Genomic DNA, 26,237 nt, shown 5'->3' with positions numbered 1-26,237 from the left:
AGTGTGTACCATCTACAAGATGCACGGCAGGAACTCACCAGTCCTCCTTCCAAACCCACAGCCACTACCTTCTAGAATGACAAGGGCAGCAGACACATGGGAACACCACCACCTGCAAGATCCCCTCCCAGACACTCAGCATCCTGACTTGGAAATATATCGCTGCTCCTTCACTGTTGCTGGGTCAAAATCCTGCAACTCTCTCCCTAACAGCACTGTGGGTGCACCTACACCACATGGACTGCAGCGGTTCAAGAAGACAGCTCGTCACCACCTTCTCATGGGCAATTAGGCTGGGCAATAAATGCTCACGTAGCCAGTGAAGCCCACACACTGTGAAAGAATTTTTGTAAAAACCAAGCAAGACTGAACAAATTTCTGTTCGGGGCTCAAAAGCATCAGGTCTGTTCTCTTCTTATCATCAGGTGCTGATGAAGAGTCACAGACCTGAAACTTTCTGTTTCTCTCTCCTCAGATGCTGCCAGTTCTACAAGGAATGCCAGAATGACAATGAAAATGTAGTTTTGCAACTGTAAATGAAATACGTAGTTGTGGCTGATGGTGAATTTTTAGATTGTCTGTTTAAAAAGTCAGAACAAATATCAACATTTGTGGCCATAGGCTAATCCTGTGACAGGGTTTTTGAAGTGACTCTCAGGGTAGTTACAAGGAAACAAAATATTTGCACAGTGAAATTAATGCATTAATGTGACATGTGTTTAAAGACTAGGAATAGCAGATGCATACAATACCTGGCTTGCAGTGCAGTTGGAAAGACAAGTCTTGCCATCAGCAGCAAGGTAGAAGTTTGTGGGGCAGGCACATTTGTATCCTCCTCCAGGAGACAGCAAACAAAGGTTGCTGCAACCTCCATGATATAACTTGCATGGGTGACCAGGCACTGAGACAGAAGATAAAAGACAATCGATGAGACGTACAGTAAAATCAATTTATGTACAAACATTTGCAGTTGGAAAATGTATAGATTCAAAATTCATAAGACTGGAAAACGTAGCCCTAGATTAAGCTTACAGACTTTGAATAGAGAGCCTTAGTATACTTCCTTTAATAACAGTGGACTGCAAACTGTGATATTTTGCTAATATCTCCAACAGCGGTCTACAGGGAGTTAGATGCATAAATAATTATTACCATGGTCACCTTCATAGCCACTGGCAATGCTGTCTTTGCCCTACTCTGTGGTTGGAATTGTGGGCCAGAATTTTCCAGCCCCTCACACTGGCGGGATCTTACAGTCCTGCTGATGTGAGCAGGGACTTAAATGGCTCGCCGGCCCACCACAGGGCAACCCGCTGCATGGGGCTAGAAAATTCCAGCTGTGGTCCTAGCAGTTGAGAGACTTCAATAATGAGCCCCCCTAACTAAATATCAAACATCGGTCATCACTGAGGTCCAGGCATCAGAATTATTCCCTGAATACCTTGGCTGGAAATGGCCTCTTGCTGATAACACTTTTCCTTCCCCTCCTCCCTCTTCTTGAAGCTTTTCCTGCTCTGTGCAGCCTTGATTCACATGGAAGACCTATTAAGGCAGTCATATTTGGGAGCCAGTGATTTGTGCAGAAGCCTAAAATTATCAGAGTACTTCAGTGCCTGCAACACTACTCCTTGAATTCTTTTGAAATTGATACAGCAATGGAAAGACCAAAAACACTTAGAATTGTAGCAAGAGCCAAAAGAAGTAAACCAGAAACTATCATGTAAGCAACTGATGATTCCTTTACGTAGCTCCAGATGTAGGAAGTTGGGGTAGGGGAAACTCCTTCTTGCAACATAATGTGTGTTCAGCTTTGCAAGGTTAAGAGAGGGCATTGACTGGAGCATGGAGATCCAAAAATGTAGCACTGGTGTTAAATCTGCCTGCTCTGGATGCTTCCAGCTGATGCTAACTGTACATGCAGGTGGCATGTGGTGTATTGCTGGTCTGGAGTATACATGCATACCACAAACACCATTTTGGATTTCAAATGGTATTCAGAGCACCCACAAATGGGCACCGTCAAGCCCAATTTCTCGCCCATCGAATCCAAGAATCCTATCCCCAAGAAGGGTGCCATTCACCCTGTGTTGATTGTGCCAGCTCTTTGAAAGAGCTGTCCAGTTTAATTCCACACCTGAACTTTATCCCCATAACCCTGAAAATTAGTCCGCTTCAAGTACTTGTCCAATTTGCTTTAAAATTTCCTATGGAATCTGCTTCAGCCAACATTTCAGATAACATGTTCCCATTCTGTGGAAACAAAAGCTCTCTTAATTTCCCCTCAAGTTTTGTTGCCAATCATTTTAAATCTGTGACTTTTTGTTCCCAACTGACTTCTGGAGGAAACAGGCTCTTCCTATTTGTTCTATCAAAACCCCTAATAATTTTGAATAGCACTATTAGGTCTCCCCTTAACCTTCTCTGCTCTAAAAAGAACAATTTCAACTTCTCTAATATCGCCATGTAATTGAAGTCACTCATCCCTGGTATCATCCTAGTAAGCCCTTCTCTACCCTCTCCAGTCCCTTGGCATCCTTCTGAAAGTACAGTGCCCAGAATTTTACACAGTGCTCCAGCTGAAGCCTAACCAGAGATTTCAAAATATTTATCATGACTTCCTTGTTTTTCTATTAAATGACCCTAGTTACAAAGTGTAAGGAAAATATATTTTTATTTTCTGTTGGACTGTGGACTAAAATTACAATGGCTGCAGTTTGAAAGACATGTCTGCTGGAACAGGATGAGAGGTACATACAATGTTGCAGTCCTGGAACAGAGTGTGCCATGAAAGACAGGATGGTGCTGGAAAGGAGTTGTGGACCAAGGGAGCTGCCTGGCATCAACGTTTTAATTAGCTCTTGACCAGGTGACCAGGGTTTGTGTGAGAGCAGTAGAGTAGCAGAATAGCTCCTAGCCTGAAAGGAAGATGACCTAAAACCTCGTTCTCCTGTGTGTGAAAGATTCCAATAATTCCACAATAATAGCTAGCTGGTTTTTCCTCCTCATACCTCTATAACCTGCTCTGTCTCTGAAAACTACTGTCAAGAGACAATGGGAAAAATCATTGTTAGAGACATTGAAAAGCAAGTTTTCAACCAGTGAACTAAATACTGCAAGTACTGGAAGACCACCTCGTGTCATCAACAAGAACTGAAAGGAATTTGGAAGACTTTGATCAAAATCAACCCATCAAATCCTGTACTCCGGATTGGTGCTATTGAACTGTTTTATCCCACCCTTAAAATCTATGTTTTTGTGTCTCTTACGTGTCTTGTATGTGTGTGTATAGGGATTTAAAAGATGTAGAGTTTAGGTTGTAGAGTTAGAAATTAGCAGTTCATATTTCTTTCTTTTGCCACTGGTTAAAGATAATTTGTTCAATAAACAGTTATTTACGGTTTACAAACCTGGTGCTCGTATTCTGTGAACCTAAATTAAACAGTTTGGTAGAATTGGGACAATCTGGTGGTTTGGTCAAACTTTTCACTTTGTTGCAGCTCGGGGAACTGTGAGGCTTGATGTTACAGTGCACTATCTCCAGTGAATTGTGACAAACGTCAAAAGTCCCTTATGCTTTCTTAGCCATCATCAATTTGCCCTACCATCTCCAAAGCTTCTTGAATGTTCACACAAATATTCCTCAGCAAAACAGTGCCAGATTATACTGCTTCTCCATGTTGGCTTTGCCAAAATACATCACTTCGCACCTATCGTATGTGTCTGCTCATTTCACCAGTATCTACTTTTGAAGTCTGTTAACATACTCTTCACTTGTTACGATGCTGCCAAGTTTTGTATCCTCACAAACTCTGAAACTGTACTTGGTCTCTAGTCAGAAAAAAAAATAATTTGCCACCACCTTCTGATTCCTATCCCTTAGTCAATAACTTACCCAAATTACTACTATTTCTTTAATCCCATTTGTTTCTATTTTCCAAATAAGTCTGTTACATATTTTGAGAGTCCAACTGTGCAATATGTACAGCACCACTTTCATCAACTCTCGTCATTACTTCATCCAAAGAATTCAGTCAGGTTAGTCAGACATGACTTGCCTTTAAAAAAAAAATCTGTGCTTGCTGTCCCTTAAAAGCTAATGATTTGCCAAGTAATAATTAATTTTGTCCTTGCAATTTGACTCTAGTAGTTTTCCTGACTGTCTGGCTTGTAGTTACCAGTTTTATCCCTCTCCCTCTTTTTGAAAAGAAGTGTAATATTACTAATCGTTCATTGCCCTGGCACCTCTCATCGAACCAAGGAGGACTGAAAGATTGTGGTCAGCACTTGTGCTTTCTCTACCCTTGGTGCTTTCAGCAACCTAGGATACATCCCACCTAGTCTGGCTGACTTGTTAATTTTGAACACTGCTAAATTACTTACACTTCCCTTTTTTTAACCGAATCCAGTATATCTACTCCCTCTTCTTTACTGACATTAATTCATCTTTCCCTTTTCAGGAGACAAATACAAAATATTCACTCAGTAGCTCAGTCATGCCCTCTGTCTTCACAAGAAAAAATCTTTCTTTGTTAATAATCATCCCCATCATTACTATCTTTTTCCATTTTATATGTAGGATTTTTGGGTTCACTTTTTTGTTACCTGCTAATATTTTCTCATGTTTTCTTTTTCCTTCTTAATCCTTTCTTTAATTTTCCCCTGCACTCTGTATTCTGTCTGCTGTCCAATTATATACTGTTCCTAGCATTTGCCACAAGCCTTCTTTGCTTTGTTTTATGTTAATCTTTATTTCCTTTAACATCCAGGGACCTTCAGCTTTGGGTGTTCCTCCTTTGGGGGTAAGTTCTTGATTTGTACCAGAACCATCTCTACTTTGAAGGCCTGCCATTGCACATTTATGTTCCCTTGGCCAATATTTGTTTCCTGTCCACCTCGGCTAGATTTCTTCTCAAATTACTGAAACTGGCTCCCTTCTAGGGTATTTTCATCTTTGATTTTCCTATATCCTTTTCCATAACTATTTTACACCTAATTTTATCATGATCTCTATTCTCCAGATGTTCTCCATTGAATTAGACTCCACTTACTCGACTTAATTTCCCAGGACTAGGTACTTTCCTCTATGCACTAGAAATGGACTTATTTAAGAACAATAGCAACTTGCATTTATATAGCACCTTTAACACAGTAAAATGTCTTAAGACACTTCAGGAAGGTTCGCAAATAAAATTTGACACTGAGTCACATAAAGGAGATATTAGGACAGATGACCAAAAGCTTGGTCAAAGAGGTGTTTTAAGGAGCATCTTAAAGGAGGTAGAAAAATGGAGAGCTTTAAGGAGGGAATTCAAGAGCTTAGAGCCTCAGCAGCTGAATGCATGACCACCATTGGAACGATTGAAAGTGGGATCCTCAAGAAGTCAAGATTTTCCTATACACATTTTAGGAATTCTTCATTCTCCTTGCCTATTACATTTTTTTCACCAGCCTTTTTTGGGGAATTTAAGTCCCTTACCATTACTGCTCTTATTATTTTTACATTTCTCTGAAATTTGCCTACAAATTTGTTCCTCTTTTCTGTTTCTTAATGCTAATGAAATAGAGTAAAATCTTTGAACCCTCTTGTACCTCAGTGCTCTGCAAAACTATAACATTCTCCTTACATGTAATTTCTTATAACTATTAGGCCATAAATTCATAAGAGTTTATGGCTGAGTTTTTTGTATACTTAGAGGCACAATTACTAGTTCTAGGCAGCTAGAAGCAGCTGTACTAATAAGAACGCATGACTCATGATTTATGACTTGTGTGACTCTTTCTAAGTTTGAAATCTAGTCTGAATACTATAAGTGAATGTCAACCACATCGTGAAATCTTGACATATCATGGCAAGAGCAAATGAGTCACTGGATAAGTGGCTGTTGTGGAGTGTGGGCGAATGCCAAGGGCACACATCTACAGTTATGCAATTAAAGGTTTAAAGGCATTGTTAGAAAATTCGCATGAAGTTAGATAAAATCAAAACTTTAATTTTAAATCTGTAAAAGTACGTGTCAAGGGTCTTATGCTAACTCTACAAAATTCCTGTTCATTCAGCAAGATAAGGGTCAAAGCATGTGATATATTCTCTATAAGTCAATTAGTTTAGGCTTAGCTGACTCTAGGCGCCTATCAGGTTGATGTGCCGAGTTCATGCAAGGCCACTGAGTATAATGCAAAATATTCACTGCTCCGAAATAATTTCCATATGATGATAATAACAATAATAATGCTTCCTTCTTACAACTTGATGTTTTTTTTTAAAAAAAAGTAAAATGACTTCCCAGCCATAATTATACAAATTATCCAATTAAACAAGTGATTTATGCATTAACTTTGGGAAGTATATAGCATGTCGTGAAGGATTACCATCTGGCTGTCTGTAGGGATGATACACACGGATATCCATTATCTGATGCCAGGAGCTGATTAGTGACATCTTGTTCAAGCCTGTGGTTTTGTGAGCACGGCTAACCGACTTAGTTTTCCAGTCTGTCCAGTAGATATAGTCTTCAAATAATGTAACCGCTAACACATGCGGGATATCTTGGTTACGAACTGTAATAGGATATGGTTATGTTAGTGCATTACTTTGGAAGACTGCCAGCCACAACACTCAATATTGCATGAACCATCAGGTACAACTGGCACATAACTTCTTATGAATAATTGCTGTGACAATATGTCAACTCCCTGGGGTTCTTCATTACCATTTAAAAGAACACAGAACAAAGCAAAAAACTCTGTTAGCTTGCGGTTTTATGCGGTCCAGCACCTGACAGAAAAAGAATATGCCTGCTCATTGGCATTCTTTAATATGAAATAACAATTTCATTTGGAAAGGAAACATTTTGAACTGAAATCCTCATAATCCAGCCAAAACTCTCAAAATTTACAACAAAAAATATGGATTAGCATGAGATAAGTAGAGTGTGCTCAATGGAGCCCAACTTTCCCCAATCCTTTTCCCCTGTTTTTCCTCTCTTCTGAAGGTGCAGAGTCTGGGTACAGTTTTATAGACATTGGCAGCGCCTTATCTAGCTGGTCGTTCTCTATGTGTGAGTGTCAGAAGGTTATCTAACAGTGTAGACTATCAGGGCTAAGCTCAATTCTATCTTCACACAATGCTCATACAAATGTATTTCCAACAGAGGGCTATAAGAAACAGTCAGGATAGGGTACTTGGGATTGAGTTTTTTCCATGGTTTAGAGGAGGGATGGAGGCTAATTAAAGCACCTCAGCTGTGATCAGCTAACTCAGCACAGAAAGCTTCAGGCCTTCTACAATGCAAGGTTCGGGCTCACGAGGGTGATGCATTTACCCACTAAGCTGTCAGGGGATCCATGTAAAAATTTGAACATGCAGTCATTCCAGTAATGACAACTGGAGGGAATAAGACAATAATTTGCTTCCCTTTCCTTTCGTGACCTGTACTGAATTACCTTTAGCTGTTTCTACTCAACCAATATTTGCCAGCTACTAATAAACTTGATACAGATTTGTTCTACCGAGCTCGATTCATTTTGTGCCTGATTTTCAATTAACAAATTAATCAATAATAGAATTCAGCCTGTACTGCCTCTCAGATCATTTCCAGGCAGATATCTAACATATATCTAACTGGCTATACTATGCTTTTAAAAAAATCTCTCCTTCACTTTCAGAACCTCTTTGGTCAGCATCTTGAAAATCCCTTAACGAGGACACAGAATTCACAGGACCATCTTGGTTTTAAATGGTACATGTTGCAGCAATCAATCATTGACCTAGGATGAATCTTAATTCCAAATAGCAATATAAGAAAAGGAAGCCTTTAGCACACCTTGAAATCTGACATTTTAATTCCAGAACCAAATACTGATTCAAAATTATAAGTAATTATCACAGTAGACAGCTGGAGAATACAAAACATATTTTACACTGATCTTGCTAACTTTTTCTTATAAATTAGAATAAATTCATGCAAAAGGCATTGAATTCCACATTTCTCCACAGAGTATCATATTTGAATATCTGTCATGGATTTTTATTCCATAAACTGTAAGGTTTTACTATGTGCATCCCTTCATCAGAACTTAAAACTTTTCTGTTTATGATTCTGATAGATCCCTTTTGCATCATTAAAATGTTCTTTTTTTTAATTTTCTACCGAAGATTTCATCTTTTGTATTGTGTCTCTTCGCTTTAAGTTATTTTGACTGGATTAGAACCTCCCCAGCCAGAAGATTCAGTTTCAAAATGCCAATGCAGCTTCAGACAGCAGCAGTATACGGTTCTGCGCAGAACTATCCTGAAATTGTCCAGTAAATTGCTGCATCCACCATGTAACATTGCAGACTTACAGATAATGGGTTTGCTTCTGTAATTCCCAAAATGGTAAGTCTCCAATTTTAGCAGAGCTACAAGGGTGCAATGAGCTTTCACCCAAGATTTCAGGGGGGAAAAAAATCGTCCTCTCAAATGACTTTTAAAAAAAATAATTAAAAAAAAATCAAAATTCAACTCACAGCTCACTTTAAATCCATATTTTTATTGATGCTATTTCCTGAATTTGACCGCAATACTATTAAAACTAAAATTCAGGTGAAAAACCTTCCATTCCTAAATTCTTCCCTGACCCGGCTGTATAAACTCCAGTCACAATGCAAAGTCATTGCTATTGCTGTGTACTGCTCAAAGATCAGACATCAGCATCACACAGCTCTGAGGGCTCACCAAACATTACCTGACTTATCTTACAATAACCAACTTCCACAAAATATATACCCAGAAAAGGCCAACAAAAGCAATCAAACACTGGAAAATAAGCCAAATGTTTTAAATGAGCAGAATACTGCATTGGAAAAAGAAGAATGCTTTAATTCTACCCAGGAGGCTGAATTGTACATTATGATTTGCAACTGCATTGCTCATAAAATTTATCAGGTTGTTTTCACCTGGGGAATAAAATGGCAGGTGCAACTATTTTTCAACGTAGTCAATCCATTAAAATGCCTGTTGAAAAAAATGCATTTGCATCAATGGCCGGAATCTTCTGTCCTGGGTCTAAGTTTGGTAACAGGCATGGAAGTGGGAGTGATCCCCGCTGCGCGACGGGACAGGTTGCTGTTCAGCTCATTAAGTGAGCATCTGCGAGGAGCATGCTGATCGTCACGGCGGAGGCAGGCTGAAGTCACTGTCCCTGTCGTTACCTCATAGGATTGAGGTCCGGGCGCCATATTTAAATGGCAACCGGACAGCCTGCAGTATCCCTTCCACCTTTGCCCAGTCACTGCTCCACTCTTCTCTGCTAACCCTTTCTCACTTACTTGGTCATGCTCCATGCAACTTGCACTGGTCTCAAGCATAGGCTGGCATTTATACATGCTCCCCAAAGAGGACAATGCAGTGGCAACTCACTGTGAATCATGGAAGAAGTTGATTTCGCAAGATGCACGCCACTTATGTGCAGTCGTAAAAGTGAACGTTTAAATTTCTCGCTGCTGGGGAACTTAATTTGGAGGGGGTATCCAATTCCGGCAAGCCAGTTTTTAATAAGCATGCATGGCTTGCTAATGCATGCAAAAGGACTTCTTTACATTTATGTCAGGAAGGTCGACCTTTCTTTAAAGTCCTGAGAACTTAATCCCTCTCGCCATTGGGAAACTGATTTTTGACCTCAGGCCAAATTAAGTTCCCCATCTGTCAAACATCCCGCTGCTAACGGGATTGGAAGATTCCGCCCAATATCTCAGACAATACCAATGTAAACTTTATGGCTTCTTGCGTGTTAATTGCTTTTAATGTGTGTACTCTTTGAAAACAGTTTCAATTTTATCTAGAGGAACAGCTCTGGATGTGGTATTGACAATCTGAGTATCAAGCTTATGTCAGCATGCGAAAGTCACCCATTATAACATCTGGGCCTCATTTAAGAATACTAGACCTAACTCTCATCCATACCCAGTGATAACCACCACATGCCAACAGATGGGACTTGGGCAAGTATGGCGGGGTGGCACAACTGGAACATTCGTTGGCAGTCAGATAAGTATGTCATCATGAACAGGAGAGGGAAGCCTGTGGCTCTTGTGGGAGCCCAAAGTTTACAGGTTAACTTAAAAAAATATAAAGCTAGATGAGCTTTTCAGCCTTCCTATGAGCTTGCTGTTTCTTCACACCAAGTGCTCTGGGCAATGCCACCAAATGTGACATCGATATTGTTAGGTCTGAATTACACACGGTGTTGGCTTTTGAATGTCAGTGAGACCTTCACTTACTTAGGCTAAGGGCCTCATTGGCTGCCCAAACTGTACCAGTTAAAATGGTAACACACACACAGGTGACATGATTGAAGTAAGTAGCTTACTGCCAGGATTTTAACTGTACATACACACCACTCTTGTTGGGCACAGGGGTTTAAAATTGGGGTTATAATGTTCAAATCTGTTTAAGATCACATACAAAATGACATATTGAGATCAATAGATCCTCAATTTCTTGGTAATGAAAACTGGCTTAACAGACTTTAGAGCAACAGAGTGCTCTATTGCAAATAAAAGATAATTTTATTGCACTTATGGATATTTTATAATATTGCATATAGTTCAGACAATTAAATGATTGCTTTATGCAATGATACAGTTATCAATATTTTAATTTCACCAGATCTTTTCAATAGAAACATCAGCCATCTAAGTGAAAGAAAATTTACCAAATTTATCATAAACAAGCTTCAAAAACGAAATGGTTTTATTGTTTTTATGGTGTGTTGAATTGAAATATATACATATAATAGAATAATTCAAAATGGAGAAAAAAATAGCCTTACCTACCTCTATGTCTATTGGATCCATCCAGGTCAGCAAACTCTATATAACCTTGCTCATTATCAGTCCAATACAGCCTGTTATTCACGTAATCCAGACAGAGGCCACTTGGCTTTGAAATTTTTGTGTCTATGACAATGCTTTTATTAGTTCCATCCATTCCTACACGGCCAATATGTGGATAATCGCCATGGTCAGTCCAATACAAATATCTATTCAAAAATATTTATTAAAGAAATGTTACACTGAATTCAAATCCAAACATAAAAACAGAAAATACTAGGAACACCCAGGTGCTATTGCCTACTATGCTATATTAGTCTATGATTCCAGGAGAATCTTGTTCACTCAGAGACATGTCAGAATTTGTAACATGCTACCTCATGGAAATGTGAGGAAAATAGTATGGATACATTTAAAGGGATGCTAGAGGGAGAAAGGAACAGAATTTCATGCTAGGATAAGATAAAGTAAGGTGGGAGGACATTCAAGTGCAACTCAAATAACGGCACAAAGCAGTTGGGTTGAATGTTCCATTTCTGTGCTGCAAAATGCTATGATATTCAATGTAATTCTAACACCAATGAAGAATTATAAGACTTGAAACTTTAACTCTGTCTCCTCTCTTCACAGATGTTGCCTGACCTGCTAAGATTTTTTTCCAGCATTTTCCATTTCCATTTCAGGTTTCCAGCATTTGCATCAAGTTTTAGTATGTTAACTGTTACCTCTGGCAGCACTTCTACAAAATAATATTATATTTACATAATTTGTCACACATGACGATATTGAAGGTAGAAATAACATGACGGCCCGGGGGAAAAAAAAATAAGAGTGCTGTGTGCCTCAATAGTCCAAAGGACTAAAAGAGAAATCTGAAATATATGATTTAAGCAGATTTACTGCCATTGTAAAATGGCATCAATAATTCATAAAGAAAGTTAAACTTCCAACTCAGTATGCAAATTGTAGGAAAATGTAAACTATACCAGTGACAATTTCATATGCACAGTTGCTGAGTGTCATAGATAACTCAAACATTGAGAGATTGAGATGTTGACAGGAATCCCCTGCCATTAAACCCTTAAAGCAGCAGAGCTAAATCTATGGAACTCCTTCATTAAACAGGTTGCTGAGTTAGCATTATTCCATACTTTTATATACATTGACAAAAGCTTTTGTTTAGTGTTCTGTATAACTTAGCCATCGTGAAAATATATTTCGATAACTTTAGCAGCAGCATAAACTGTTATACTGTTGTGTTCATACCCAGTGCGAGGATCTATTGCCAGGTGCTTAGGAGTCCTTAATCCTGTGTTCACAAGGACTGTCCGATAAAGCCCATTAAGTTTCGAGACTTCAATAGTCAGCTTTGTTTTATCACACCAGTACAGATTCTTGCCAATCCAATCAACTGCCAATCCATCTGGAATAGCTTGCCCTGTATGGTGTACCACCTACCAAGAAAAAAAAGCAAGTATTAATGCTAATACAGCAACAACTTTTGCCTAAAGCAATAACACAATGTAACAACAGAGCAATACAATGAATGACAACATAGCAAAGATCTACATCTTCAAAACAACTTGATTTTGTAAGGTGGGCAAACTCTGTTGCATATAAACAAAACAAAACAAATGGAGCTTTTTTTCATTGTGCTAGATATTCAGATTTAATGACTAAGTGAGGGCAGTAAGAGAAACACGATGCTGCTTTTGGTAGGTTGTAAATGAGTGCCAAAATATAATGGCATTCAGAATTCAGTGACCCCAGAAGCTGATAGAAACCAAGGAATTTCCAACGGAAATTTGTGTGTTTGTTGAGGCGTATTCAGGATTTTAAAAAATTCATTCATGGAACGTGGTTTCACTGGCTAGGTCAGCATTTATTGCCCATCCCTAATTACCCTTGAGAGATGGTGGTGAGCTGCCTTCTCGAACTGCAGCACTCCAAATAGTGTAGGTTCACTCACAGTGCTGTTAGGAAGAGAGTTCCAGGCTTTTGGCACAGCGACAGTTAAGGAGCGGCAATATATTTCCAAGTCAGGATAGTGAGTGGTTTGGAGGGGAAATTGCAGGTGGTGGTGTTCCCATCTATCTGCTGGCCTTGTCCTTCTAGATGGTAGTCTTGATGTCAAGGGCAGTCACTCTCATCTTCATCTCATCTTCTTGAGTTCAGCTCTTTTGCCCATGTTTGAACCAAGGCTGTAATGAGGTCATGAGCTGAATGGCCCTGGCAGAACCCAAACTGAGTGTCAGTGAGTATGTTATTGATAAGTAAGTGCCGCTTGATAGCACTGTTCATGACACCTTCCATCACTTTACTGATGATTGAGAGTAGGCTGAGGGGCAGTAATTGGCCAGTTTGGATTTGTACTGCTTTTTATGTACAGGACATACCTGGGCAATCGTTTACATTGCCGGGTAGATGCCAGTGTTGTAGCTGTACTGGAACAACTTGGTTAGGGACACGGCAAGCTCTGGAGTAGAAGTCTTAGTATTATTGCCTGAATATTGTCAGGACCCATAGCCTTTGCAGTATCCAGTGCCTTCAGCCATTTCTTGATATCACGTGGAGTGAATCGAATTGGCTGAAGACTGGCATCTGTGATGCTGGGACCTCCGGTGGAAACCGAGATGGATCATCTACTCAGCATTTCTGGCTGAAGATTGTTGCAAATTCTTCATTCAGCCTTATCTTTTGCATTGATCTGCTGGGCTCCTCCATCATTGATGATGGGGATATTTGTGGAGCCTCCTCCTCCAGTGAGTTGTTTAATTGTCCACCACCATTCACAACTGGATGTGGCCGGACCACAGAGCTTAGATCTGATCAGTTAGTTGTAGAATCGCTTAGCTCTGTCTATTGCTTGCTGCTTATGCTGTTTGGCATGCAAATAATCCTGTGTTGTAGCTTCACCAGGTTGACACCTCGTTTTTAGGTATGCCTGGTGCTGCTCCTGGTATGCCCTCCTGCACTCTTAATTTGTAGTGATGCCAATCAATTGATTACAATTTGAAAAAAATGCAAACAATTCAGCAAGAGAAATTGTTAACAATAAATCATGTGATCCAAAATAAATACATGTTTTATGCAATACACTGGCTTTGCATTCTTATCACATTCACTATTTGTTTTCCTAAGCTATAATTTGTTTCAATAAGTGTACATTTATTGTGGCCTCAGTTATTGAACTTTCATGCCTGTGAATGTTTGGACCATTCCAGGTTGCAAAATAGTCTAAGGCAGGATAGTCTAAATCATTTTTTATGGACTTGTAAGTATTGATTTTCAAATAATTTTATTAAATTAATTTTGATTTAGATTCTTTCCAAAATCGAAAGTGATTTGTTCTCTTCTATATATTTCAACTGAATGGAGATTTGGAAAAATGTGATATACACAGGGAAGTACTTTAAGACCAGGATTTTTGTGGAATCATGGAGACTCAACTTAGCTTCCAAAATGTTGGGTAGGACCCAAATGCTGATGTCCCACTTCCATTTCCGACAGATCTAATTTTTGCCGATAGAGCACAGGACACGGTGTGACTCACACATGAAGGAAACCCAAATTCAGTAAGGCCATTTGAACTCAGTGCCGAGTTCAAACCAATACCAATTTGGCTGTTGCAAGGGCTTTAACCTACAATGTGGGAGTCACAAATTTATGGAATAGACATGAATGCTCTTGAAGGGCAGCTTGTGTCTGCATAACTATCACGATACAAAGTTAGTTAAATTCCCAGTCCTATAAAAATGAAAAAAAAAGGCAGAAGGTATCAGTGAGAGTTAAAAAATCTTTGTTCTAGCAACTTCAGTAGTTGTTTGTTGACATTTTTCTAAGGGCTCTCTGTGAATGTTAGGTGGTGTTTCAAAAGCTACAATTATCTCAGCAGGGAGGTGCTCTAAATTTACAGTTTGACTGACAACTTAAAAGGTTATAAAAGGATTAGATGTCTTTGATGTGGGATATGATCTCTTTTATAAGAGGTTAACTACTTGAGATTTAAAAGGTTTGAATGTGCTTTCAAGAATGGGAGTTCAAAAAAAATATATAGTGAAATCTGTACTAGATTTTTTGAATTTTATTTTATTTCATCCCTACATTGCTACTGAGGTCTGCCAAGGGTGGATACTGGGTGAGTTGGTTTGGTGGGAGAGCATAAGTTGGCATGGAGGTGGTATAAAGGGCTATGAGGAGTGGTTGGGGGTGAGAGGGTAAGGGCTAGAAGGCCTAAAATCTAATAACAACTTGGGATGAAGTCTCAGAGAATCGTAGTAGGCATTTTAATAAGTCTGCCTCAGCACTTGACTAACCCAGTGGCCACCTACGCTCTGCTTCTGGGGTTAGCAGGCCCAGCCCAATCCCCCATCCTGCCCCCCCAACCCATGCCCAACTCCACTCTCCCTCTGGAGCTAAAATGGTGACTTCGGGGGTCTTTTTTCCAAGGTGGGTGAAGCAAGCTGGGAAATTTCCCAACTTGATCTACCTCTCGCAAAAATCCTATCCTATGCCTCCATCAGCTTTTCATTGATAAAAGTTTCAAGTAGTTAGAACTAAATATGGATACTGTTCTCTCAACTAGATGCACAATAGAAGGAAGACGACAGCCTTTTGAATTAAAATTAGCTAAAATGATATCCAGAGGAGCATGTTTAAAATTCTCTTATACAAAGGTTGATGGATAGAGCTGCAGGGCTAGAAAATATTGTTCAATGTTTACCAAATTGGCATGCCAGTCCTCTAACACCATTTAAGCCTATGTAAAATAAATGAGTTATATTCTGCATTAAAAGGGCAAACAGAAAGAAGGGGTATCAGAAAGATAAACGTTAATCAGCAAATATTGCCAATAATGTCAGCCTGTAGTTGCTGTTGTGGTCCATGTGTTCATATGGTCTGAATGAAAGGAGACTCAACTCTCTTTGTTCTGGCCAAAATATTTTCCTCAAACAAACATTCTTAAAAAAAATTCTAGTTATCTACCCTATTGCTATTTGTGGGACCTTGATGAGTGTAAACCAACTGTCATTTTAACAATATATTGGTACATTTCAACAGTACTTCCTTAGAGGTGAAATACTGAGGGAGATCCTCAGATTGTGAAAGGCATGATATAAAATGCACAATCTATTGATCTAATATTTCAAGTCAAGGCTCACCTGATTTATCTAACGAAACTACATTTCAAGAAATTAGAATAACAAGGCTTTTTGAAAAGGATGGGTGCAATTTTGTGGAGGTGATGGGGGCCTCAGCCCATCAGTTGGCTACAGAACCAGCGAGAACCCCCTTTTTTAGGGAAGACCCACTGCATCTTATGCCACTCAGGCACTTGACAGTCCAGTGGCGAGCCTTCCCCTAGGATCAAGGACCCTGGGGTGTAAGTGCCCTCGCCCGCCAAGAGCTGTCAGCCAATCAGAGGCCAAGAGATCTTTTGTACTCAGCAGCGCTGCCAGGAAGATGGTGGTTTCTGCTGGTACTACACCCACCTGGAGTCCCAGGGTGGAGGAGGGACCCAGGCACAGGCGAATGATGATGGACAGAGGTCTGAGGATGGGAGGTCTGCAGCCAGGATAGGGATGGCTCTCAGTGGGCTACCCCCTTGTCGATATTGGGTCACTTGATCAGGCACTGAATGGCTTTGAACAAGGGACCCTGCTGGGAGTGTGCAAGCAAACATGGCAGGGGTTGCTTGCTATGCGCCCCCCGTGGTGAGTCCCATCCTGCCTCTGGGTTAATATCAGCAGCAACAGAATGAGGCCCCGAGGTGAACATTAAATACCCTTTTAAGGGTCTCAATTGGCGGTGGGGGAGGAAGGCCATCCATGGGCTTTCCCACCAGGACTTAATCAGGGTGGAAGTGGGAAGGCAGTGGGGTTCCCATCCGCCACCATCCCACCTGATTAAATACCCTCCTGCCACTAAACCATCAAAGGGGGAGGACACAAGATTCCACACGATAAATTACACACTTGTGGACAGTTTTCAGCTCCCACATATGTGGCAGGACGTTCAGGTTGCGGAATTTCCCATCCCACCACCTGAAGAGTCAGCCAGCCCCACAGCCATTTCCGAGGGGTGTTAGTTGGCTGGAGATGGGACTTCTGCCACTCACTCAAGTGAAAGTCCCACCTCAGAGAGCTACCGGCCAATCTAATTTACTACAAACAATTCCAGGTTCTAAGTCCCGGGGTCCAGGACCAGCTAAGTGTTGTGGGTTGCATGGCAGGGACAGAAGGTTAGGCCAGGAGGGGTGGGGAGAGAGGGGATGGGGGTCTTGATGGAGAGGCTGTGATGCAAGAGGGAAGACCCGTGAGGAATGGAGGGAGACGTTCCTGGGTGGGCACCCGATATGGAAAAGGCCCTCTCTTCCTGCCTGAGCCCTGAGCAGGGTGACCCGCTAGGCTTCCCCTCTTCCCCGGACTCCTCCTGTCAGCCTCAAAATTTAGGCTGGACAGGAAGGGGCTCATTAGGGGTTAGGGTGGGTGGGCAGGCCTCCCCATGCCTCTTCCGCTCCACGTAAAATTGCGGACAGGTTTGGGGTGGGTGGGAGGGCAGCAAGAAGGTCACCTGGGAATGTTATGGGCCCCTCATCTGCAAACCTGCTGGCAAGGAACAATAACGTTCCGTCCTATAATTCTTGTGGCGTTAGTATTCTATGTCTTGATGCTCATCATCATACTCCAAAAAGTCTTCACCAGGATTCTCATGAAAAATTGCCAGTTCAGATAAGTGCCCATCTATACCCCCTGCACCCTTCACCCCTGCCATGTTAGTGGAGGTGGGCAGGAGCAGCCTGCTTGTCTGCATAATTTTTCCTAATTACCATGCCAAATCCAACCTTTGAAACAAGCCCACTGTGTAAATGTTGGTATAAAGCAGTACATTGGTATCCGTAAGACTGATAACACATTGAGGATACCAGCTAGGTTAAGATATCTGAAACTTTGTTTCATCATCTATTTGCAGCTATGGAGCTTCTGTGCAGCTGTCTGCTACCATATAGAGTAAGTACTGGAGAAAGTTGATTTGGGACCTCCAGTAATGGATAGCTCAATAGCTCGAGTTTGCCTCAGGTAGCAGCACCTGTGCCTCTGAGCCAGAATGTTCTGGGTTTGAGTCCCATTCCAGAATTTGATGGCCACAGAGGAACCCAGCCACTGGAGCAGGCAAGCCAATGTATATTGGTGCCAGCTCCCAGGCAAGATAAATGGGGCGGAGGGTGTGGGGGGTGGGGGGGGGGGGGGGGGGGGTGGGGGTGGGGGTGTGTTGGTTAGCAGCAAGAAAGACATCCAGTTGTAATAAGCAATTGCCAAATCCCAAAAAATGATGGTTGATATGAAGGGTGATCAACCAGCATTGTTCCCATGTAACATGGGAAAAAGTTGAAAGAAAAATGGAGATCTCAGTTAGAAGAGATTAGATGGGATGAATTTAGAGTAAGGCATTTGCTGCCAACACATAGATTTCTAACTCCATATTAGCTAACAGACCCAGAAGGTCTTTAGATTTCTCTGCCTACCAATGCCTCAGTTGGTTGTGATTCCCTTGGAGGTGTTTGAGGAGTTAGGCCAGACCTACAGCCCACTTCTACCAGGAGAACACCATTATCTGTATTCGTGACAATGAGCATTGTCTTGATTTTCTTTGTCATAGAAGCTTTCCAGGCAGTCCAGATGGACCCTTTGCCACATTATTAAGGTGCAGAAGGGCACTGTATAAATCAGGTCACTTGTGATATTTGCCAGTGGGCGTTGCAGTTTATTACCTTCTCCAAGATATCTGCAAAGCTAAGAAAATGAATTGTCCATTTCTATAGACTATATAGACCGCCATAGGGGCAAGAAGCAAATGACAGAACACAAATGGCCTTAAAATTCCTATAAAACAACCCTTTCATTTTCATTTTTAAGTGAGACTTCCCTCAATAGTCAACCAGTATGTCCAATCACTGTGTCATCCCTACAAACCAGAATCTATCATGATGCCATTTTCATGCACCCATCCATCTTGCCTGCCTTGAGGATGCAGTGCCATGAATCAGAATGGTTAATTTTGTGATTGGGAAGTTTCCCTGCAGTCATGCCCTGTGATTCTAGGGTGGCACTTGTGGATATTTGAAGCATTATTTTAGGTACATGAAGACGTCTGGTGCAGTTCTGCAGTGCAGCGCAGCAGGATTCTCTGAAGTCACTGCATCTTGCCAGGTCGACCCAATGGGATGGGTTTTCATCTCACTTCCCACATGTACAGCCTTATTACCTGGATGGAATGTGAAAAGAGAAATTTGGCAGAGGCAATATCATATCCCCTCAAAGAACCCCCTGGATCTTCCTTCCTTTATTTTTGGAAAACCAGGCAGCTTCTGTAAAGGCCATGCAATTCTTTCCAGTAGAGTTTCCCTTTTGTGTCCGTATGATGCTCAAGACCCGTGTATTAAAGCTGAAAATTGACTTCATTCTAACTCAAATTGAGGAAGTTTCTAAATTCCTTATGCGGAAGGAGTTGATGAGGATTGTGAGGGGCCACAGGGTAGATGCTGAGAGAATGTTTCCCCTCATGGGGGAATCTAGAACTAGGGAGGCACAATTTCCAAATAAGGGGTCTCTTTATAAAATAAGGGGAGACGAGGAGGAATTTCTTCTCTCAGAGAGTCAGTAATCTTTGGAATTCTCTACCCCAGAGAGCAGTGTAGGCTGGGTCACTAATAAATTCAAAACTGAGTTAGACAGATTTCTTATTGACAAGGGAGCCAAGAGTTGCTGGGGGCTGGGGCAGGGGGGATGCAGCAAGCAGAAAAGTGGAGTTAAGGCTATAATCATAATTAGCCAAGAGCTTGTTGATTGATGGAGCAGGCTTGAGAGCCAAATGGCCTACTCCTATTTCTTATGTTCTTGCATTGTTATGGAGAAGACAGATGTTTTTCTTGAAAAAGCATGGCTACCCCTGTAATGTATCACGTTCATTTTTAATTTTAAAAGTATGGAAAGGTTTTACAAATGTATTATCTATTACAAACAAAAGGCTTTTCTATCCTTGCTACAAAAAGTTTCAAAGTGTTACATTGTAAATTCTCCAAGAAAGAAATCCAATAAATCTTGCCCGACATTTTCAGGTACAAAACCGTTAAGTTTTGATTGTAGATTGCAGCAAAGGTTTGAGCTGGAGGGCCAAGATCAATCAATCAATTAATATTGTATCTAATGAAAGAATCACCAAATCCTACAAAATCAATTATCACAAGGACACTTGACAGGTCGAACAACTAATTCTAGCATCCCATTACATATCTTTTGATATATTCTCCTGGTGTCTCCCAAATGCCTTCCTAACATTAATATTCTTGGCTAATATTGGTACTGTCCACATCTCCAAAAGTTAAATGATAGACGGTATGGTCAGTTTCTGCTACTATTGCATTTATGAAAAAAAAAGCTAAAATTCCTATAGGCACATCACATGCTTTGAGTGCAAGCATTTGCCTTTGTTATGACAGCATTTCTCTCTCAGGACATGTGCAGCTAGTCAGAGGCACTGGACGTGTCACAGGTTGCAAGTGCAGATGTGCATTATCATGGGGGTCAAGATTATTAACATGAGTAGGTTAAACAACTTTAATAGTATTCGGTTCATTGCGTCTAAAAACTGCTTAGGTATCAATTATATACATAAATGTTGATTCCCAAATGCATGACCTCCAGTTGCCTTCTGTTTTGCCAGCACTTGTATTACTATTGCATTTTTCCCTCTCCCCTGCTGCCTGCTGCTCTCTGACTGAAAAGGTGATGAACCTTTGTTCCTCGTTTAGCAATATCTTCTGATTTATTTCTGCAAGCAGTTAGCTTGAGTGCACGTTGCATAAGGGGAGAAACGTGTGAGCACTGGGACAGCAGAAGTGCGATCTTTGCAAAGGGAACCACAAAATTGACTTTGCAGAATCTGTGCCCACAAAGCTAAGTCTGATGCTTTCTAGAGCTGAAGCGCTGATAGATCTGCTGGAAATATCATAAATTCCACTAGTCTCTGCTCCCAACATTAAGCAAGCCTGCAGGGTGCAGAAATGCAGTATATTTCTGGAGCAAAAGTAAGGTCCACGACGGTTTTCCAGGTAGGGTTCATGGTCTGGAAAGCACAGTAGAATTGTCTTCACCACCCCTCCTCCCAACCCTGCCAATGCCCCATCAGGTGGCATTGCTGAAAGGAGGCTGAGTTACTGACTTCTTCAGCCAGGCCTACTGATTTTGCCACCAGTAGTTAATTAAGTCTGCATTTTATTGACCTTCAAATAGGCATCCAAGATGTGCAAATGCTTGCGCAGATGCATCAATATTATATAAATTGCCTAACATTGAGAAGCCTGAGGGAGTCAAGCACTTGTCGCTGGTGGGCTTCAACTCCTGGTCTGCCACCATTATTGTGGCAGAGAGGGATCAGAGATATTTGGGCTCAGTGTTGGGGTGAGAAAGAGTGATAGCCCAAAGTGGACAATATAAAAGAAAAATATTTATTGGAGCATGCATGATCATTTCTTTATGGTATCATAATGATCTTATTGTGCCAGTTGTGACTCTGTTTGTGGTACTCTCATTTATGGGTTATATGATTGTGGGTTCAGATCCCATTCCAGAGACTTGGGCCAGGATTTTCCATGTGGTGGGGGTGGGGGGTGGGGGGTGGGAGCGGGCGGGGACCCGATCTCTGCCCACGATCGGGTCCGCGCCGTCACTTTACTCGGGCGGGCCAATCAAGGCCTGCCCAGTGTACTTCCTGACTCCCGTGGAGAGCGGGAGTGTGTGGGCGGCAGTGGGTGTGCACAGACCACCGGGTCCAAAGGCGATCCAGCAGTCTGTTTAAAAGAAGGCCTGGCAGCCTCCTGCAGGCTCCTCACAATGGTCAGTTCCAGGCCGCAGCAGGCCAGGCTGGAGAGTTGGCCAGCGGGGGGGGGCCAGTGCACCCCTCGTTTTTCTGATGACTGCCTTACTGCCCTCCTTGAGGAGGTGGCAGTGCAGTGGGAAATGTTGGTCCCCCAGGATGGGAGGAGGTGGCAGAGGTGGTGAGCTCCCATGACGTGGTGCGGCACACCTGGATCCAGTGCTGCAAGCGTTTAACGAGTTGTTGTGCTCTGGCAGGGTATCATGTGTTGGCATTAGTCACTTAACCCAGCAGGTTGGCTTACCCTCTGTAGTCACCAACCACCACCCCCCCCGCCCCCCCCACCCACCCCCAGCCCCAAACAAGGTCTTAGTGTTCTGACTGCATTAAATCATTGATGGCATTTTCTCTTTGCTGGGTGGACAAGCAGCTAGTGCCCATGCTGAGGTCAGCCTGAGACGGTCATGAGGAGATGAGTTTTCCCCTGCAGCATGTGTTGATATAAGTCCCACATGACTGGTTTGGGGGCAACTTGGGAACAGCTGCATCTAGGTGCAGATTCAGAACTCCAGGACATGCCCCAGTCAGGGTGATGAGATGGTGGAAGGCGAGCTTCAATGTGGCGTGGCAACGAACCATCTGCTGCCCTCTACACTGCATGTGCTTGCGACTCCTTGCTTTGGGAGGAAATACTGTGTGGTTCCTAATGTGATGTAGGCAGCATGTGTCCAAGGGGGCAGTGCAGGGGTGGGGAGCAGGCCTAGCATCTTTGTCTGCGTGATCGGCAGCAGCAGGGTGAGGAGGCACTGGAGGCCTAATATGTCCTACTCTGGTTGGGTTGGGCTGTGCATGAGCTGAGTCCGTCTGCAATGTGCCCTAATCAATGTTTTCTCTCTTTTTCAGAAGAAAAATGCATAGAATGTAGCCGAGCGTTTGGGGACTGGAGGCGGCCAGGCACAGCTCTTCATACTAAGCCGCTTTGAGCAGGAGGCCCTTGAACTGGAGAGGCACCAAGCACCAAGTCTATTGGTGTCGGCGAGACTGGGATGCCACAGCTAGGTATTTAAGGCCAACAGTGAGGTCAGCATTGTTCTCCCAACAGCCATATCACTGATGATTGTTTCGCTAGTTGTTATTGCAACATTGCTGGGCCATTGGTTATGGAAGGTTGAGCACATAATGAGCTGGGGGACAGGGGTGAGCTTTATCATTGTCTGCACGTTAACTGACACACTGAACTTGTTCTTCCTTTCAGCATCATCAGAGCAGGGCTGGGAGGAGGAGCAGCAGAGGCCCCCCTTACACCTGAGGGGCCTGAAGTCTCACTAGCATCACACCATCTCCGCCTGGCAGGCACCAGCACAGATACTAGCACCTTGGTGGGAATTAGAACAATGGCTAGTGTCCCAGGGCACAGCAGTGAGGCCACTTCACAGTCCCTGGAGCAGCTGGCAGAGACAGAGTGCCCATGGTGCCAGCAGTTGGAGGACTGCAGGGGATCAGGCACATGCTTAGTCGGTGCCAGATGATGTGCCTCTGGAGTCGTCTGCAACGCAGCAGGTGCAGGAAATGCGGCCGGGTGTGCAGGAGCATCTGGGGGAGATACATGAGACTATGCTTGGCTTGGTGTCCATGGTGGAGGAGCAATGAGCCTCATATCCGAGCCATGCATCCTCCATGGAGAGAGTGGCGACGCTCGTGGAGAGCCTACTCCAGGAGACCTGCCAGGGCTTCCTGGGGATGCGCTCTGACCAGCAAGCCCTCACATCGGCATTGACCTCAGCTGGTCACTGCCAGTGTGGGAGATGGTTTGAGCATCAAGCTTCCCAGCTCATTGCACATCCATCCACAGTGAGCAGGGAGGTCCGAAGCGACCTCATGTCAGCGCATCAGCTGCCTGTCATCTCTGCAGGCATCTCTCAGGATGAGGGCAGCAGTTCCTCCGCCCCTCTCCCAGTGACCGTATCATCCTGTGAGGCTGCAACAACTGAGGAGATGCCAGCTGTGGAACTGGCAGCTCCCTCCCAGAAGGGGCCAGCACAGGCTCCATGGGCCAGAGGATGACTGCCAAGGTCATCAAGACTGACAGGACAGCAGAGTCAGCAGGCTGTCTCAGATGCCACTCTGAGCAATGGGGCAGCACCAAGACAAGGCACCCGTAAATGAAAACATCAGGCATCTTAGGCACACCACAGATTTTTCACTGGTGTTTTTGTGTTGGCCTGAGATTAAGTCCTGATGATTTCTTTTTGATTGTTTACACGATTGTTTTCCATTTTTGATAACTTCTGCTTCACATGTTAAATGCCAGGTGTATGACTATGGCTGAGGATGCCTTGTTTCTTCTGCATGTGTATGTTTAAGAAAAGTGTACTGAGTGATTTGTTGGACATTCAGCTTTATCGACAAGCCCGTTAGTTAGTGTTGCTGACCTGGCAGATTTTGCACTTAGGTGTCGAGTATCAAGGCAGCAGCCCAGGCTTGTCCTGGTGGTCCATCTGTTTTGCGCTAGCTGAAGGTTCATTGGACTAAAGCCTCCCAGGTGTCCCTGACTCCGTGGAGTAGTCCCGGGCCAGCATCTATCCCCTCAACATTTCCCTGTGCATGCTCATCCTCGGACTCACTGCTGGATTCATCGTGTGCAGCCTCAGCCACTGCGTCGATATCTTCATCGTCCACTGCGTCCCCCCTTTCCAGCGCAAGATTGTGGAGAGCACAGCATGCAACCACTATCAGTGACACATGATCTGGGGGATACTGGAGTGCACCCCCTGAGTGGCCCAGGCTTCGGAAGTGCATCTTGAGGAGACTGATGTTTCTCTCCACCTCAGCCCTTGTGGAGGCATGGCTCCTATTGTACCGCTGCTCAGCTTCTGTCCTTGGATGGCTGAGAGGCGTCATGAGCCACCTTCTGAGGGGATAGCCCTTGTCACCCAGCAGCCATCCATCAAGCCGGGCCAGAGTACTGAATAGCCCCAGCGCCTGGTAGTGTCTGAGGATGTAGGCATCGTGGGAGCTGCCTGGGTACCTTGCACAGACTTGTAGAATCTGCATCCTGTAATCACACACTATCTGCACGTTCATGGAGTGGAAGCCTTTCCTGTTGATGAAGGCACCGGGCTCACCTGTTGGCGCCTTGATGGCCACATGTGTACAGTCTATTGCACCCTGCGGGGGAAGCCAGCAATGGCCGTGCAGCCTCTGGCTCGCTGTGCCTGACTTGCCTGGTCGCAGCGGAAGTGGATGAAGGTCAATGTCCATCTGAACAGAGCGTCTGTAACCTACTTGACACAAGTGTGGACAGTTGATTGGGAGACACTGCAAAGGTCACTCACCGACCCCTAGAAGGACCCAAAGGCATAGAAGTTGAGGGCAGCTGTGACCTTCAGAGTCACTGGCATGGGGTGTCCACCCACACAGTTAGGGGAGATCTCACGCCCAATAATCTGACAGATTATTTCCTGGACTGTCTCCCTTCAGAGTCGGAGTCTCATTCGGCACTGCACCTCAGGCATATTAAGGTAACTGCTTCACCGCCTGTATACCCTGGCAGCAGGATAGTGGCATCTTCTGCGGCCCCTTCCACCTTGGACTCCTTCTTGGCCCTGTGCCCCTTGTGCCTGTGTCTGTCCTCCCAAAAGTGGCCTCCCTGGAGACTGAACGTGCACTCCTGGCCACCTCCCCCTTCTAGCCCTCCCTTCCTCCTCAAAGGAGCTGCCTCCAGTGGACAGATCAGACCCCATACCCAGGCTAAGGGAAGGCTTCCTAAAACCTGCAGGCCCGGAAAAGATTCTTCACTGCACAGTGTTGATGTGAAGGTTAAGAGTCCAGAAAAAGCAGCTGGTATGTGTTCTGAAGTACTGCAGATCACACAGGCAAGTTTGAAAACCTTTCACCTATAAATACTTCACAGAGCAGATTCATGACACCACTGAGACCTCTTATCCTGCCCATGGATGAGGTTCATACAAATGTCTCCTACCCGCCTGCCCATTGCGCCCATGCACCAACCTGAAGATCGCATGGGTGCCGAAAAATTGGTGTTGATTGAAGACTAAAGGGCCTTAAGTGTCCCATCAATTAATGGCGGTTGCGTGTCAGAATTCATCGCACGCCCGCCCAGCGAAATATCGCAACTACCCCCAACACATCAAATGGAAAATTCTGCCCGTAAGTACAAAAATCTAGGTTGACACTCCAGTGTAGTAATGAGGGAGTGCTAAACTGTCAGAGGTGCTGATTTTCAGATAAGACTCAGACCCTATCTTCTATCTCAGGTAGAGAGAAAATATTGCATGGCACTATTTCAAAGAGCTTGGTTTCTGGCCTATAGTTGGCCTGGAGGCAAAATCACTATTGTCATGTCCAGTACAGAGATGCCATATTATGAATTTTCAGTAATACTTTTCAGAAATTGGACACAAACAAACTATTAAAATAGTTGTTGAGGATCATGTGACCATTGGCATTTGAGGTACTGACAGTACCAAGTGTCACGCAAATACCTAATTAAATAAGTACATTCCGGCCCTCTGGGGACAACACATCTC

General features: G+C 43.2%; 1 protein-coding gene across 1 annotated transcript in view; it reads right to left on the bottom strand.

The window, feature by feature from the left end:
• LOC121284946 (low-density lipoprotein receptor-related protein 1-like) overlaps positions 1–26,237 on the bottom strand; it is a 1,922,347-nt gene that overhangs the window by 221,247 nt on the left and 1,674,863 nt on the right. The window contains exons 59-62 of the mRNA XM_041200912.1: positions 12,079–12,266; positions 10,816–11,021; positions 6,370–6,558; positions 753–901 (exon numbers count right to left, since the gene is read on the bottom strand). Coding sequence (XP_041056846.1) covers positions 753–901; positions 6,370–6,558; positions 10,816–11,021; positions 12,079–12,266 — 732 coding nt within the window. The remainder of the gene's footprint in view (positions 1–752; positions 902–6,369; positions 6,559–10,815; positions 11,022–12,078; positions 12,267–26,237) is intronic.

Source organism: Carcharodon carcharias, chromosome 12, assembly GCF_017639515.1.
Source record: "Carcharodon carcharias isolate sCarCar2 chromosome 12, sCarCar2.pri, whole genome shotgun sequence".
NCBI classification, from domain to species: domain Eukaryota; kingdom Metazoa; phylum Chordata; class Chondrichthyes; order Lamniformes; family Lamnidae; genus Carcharodon; species Carcharodon carcharias.
This window is presented reverse-complemented; position numbering and strand designations above follow the sequence as displayed.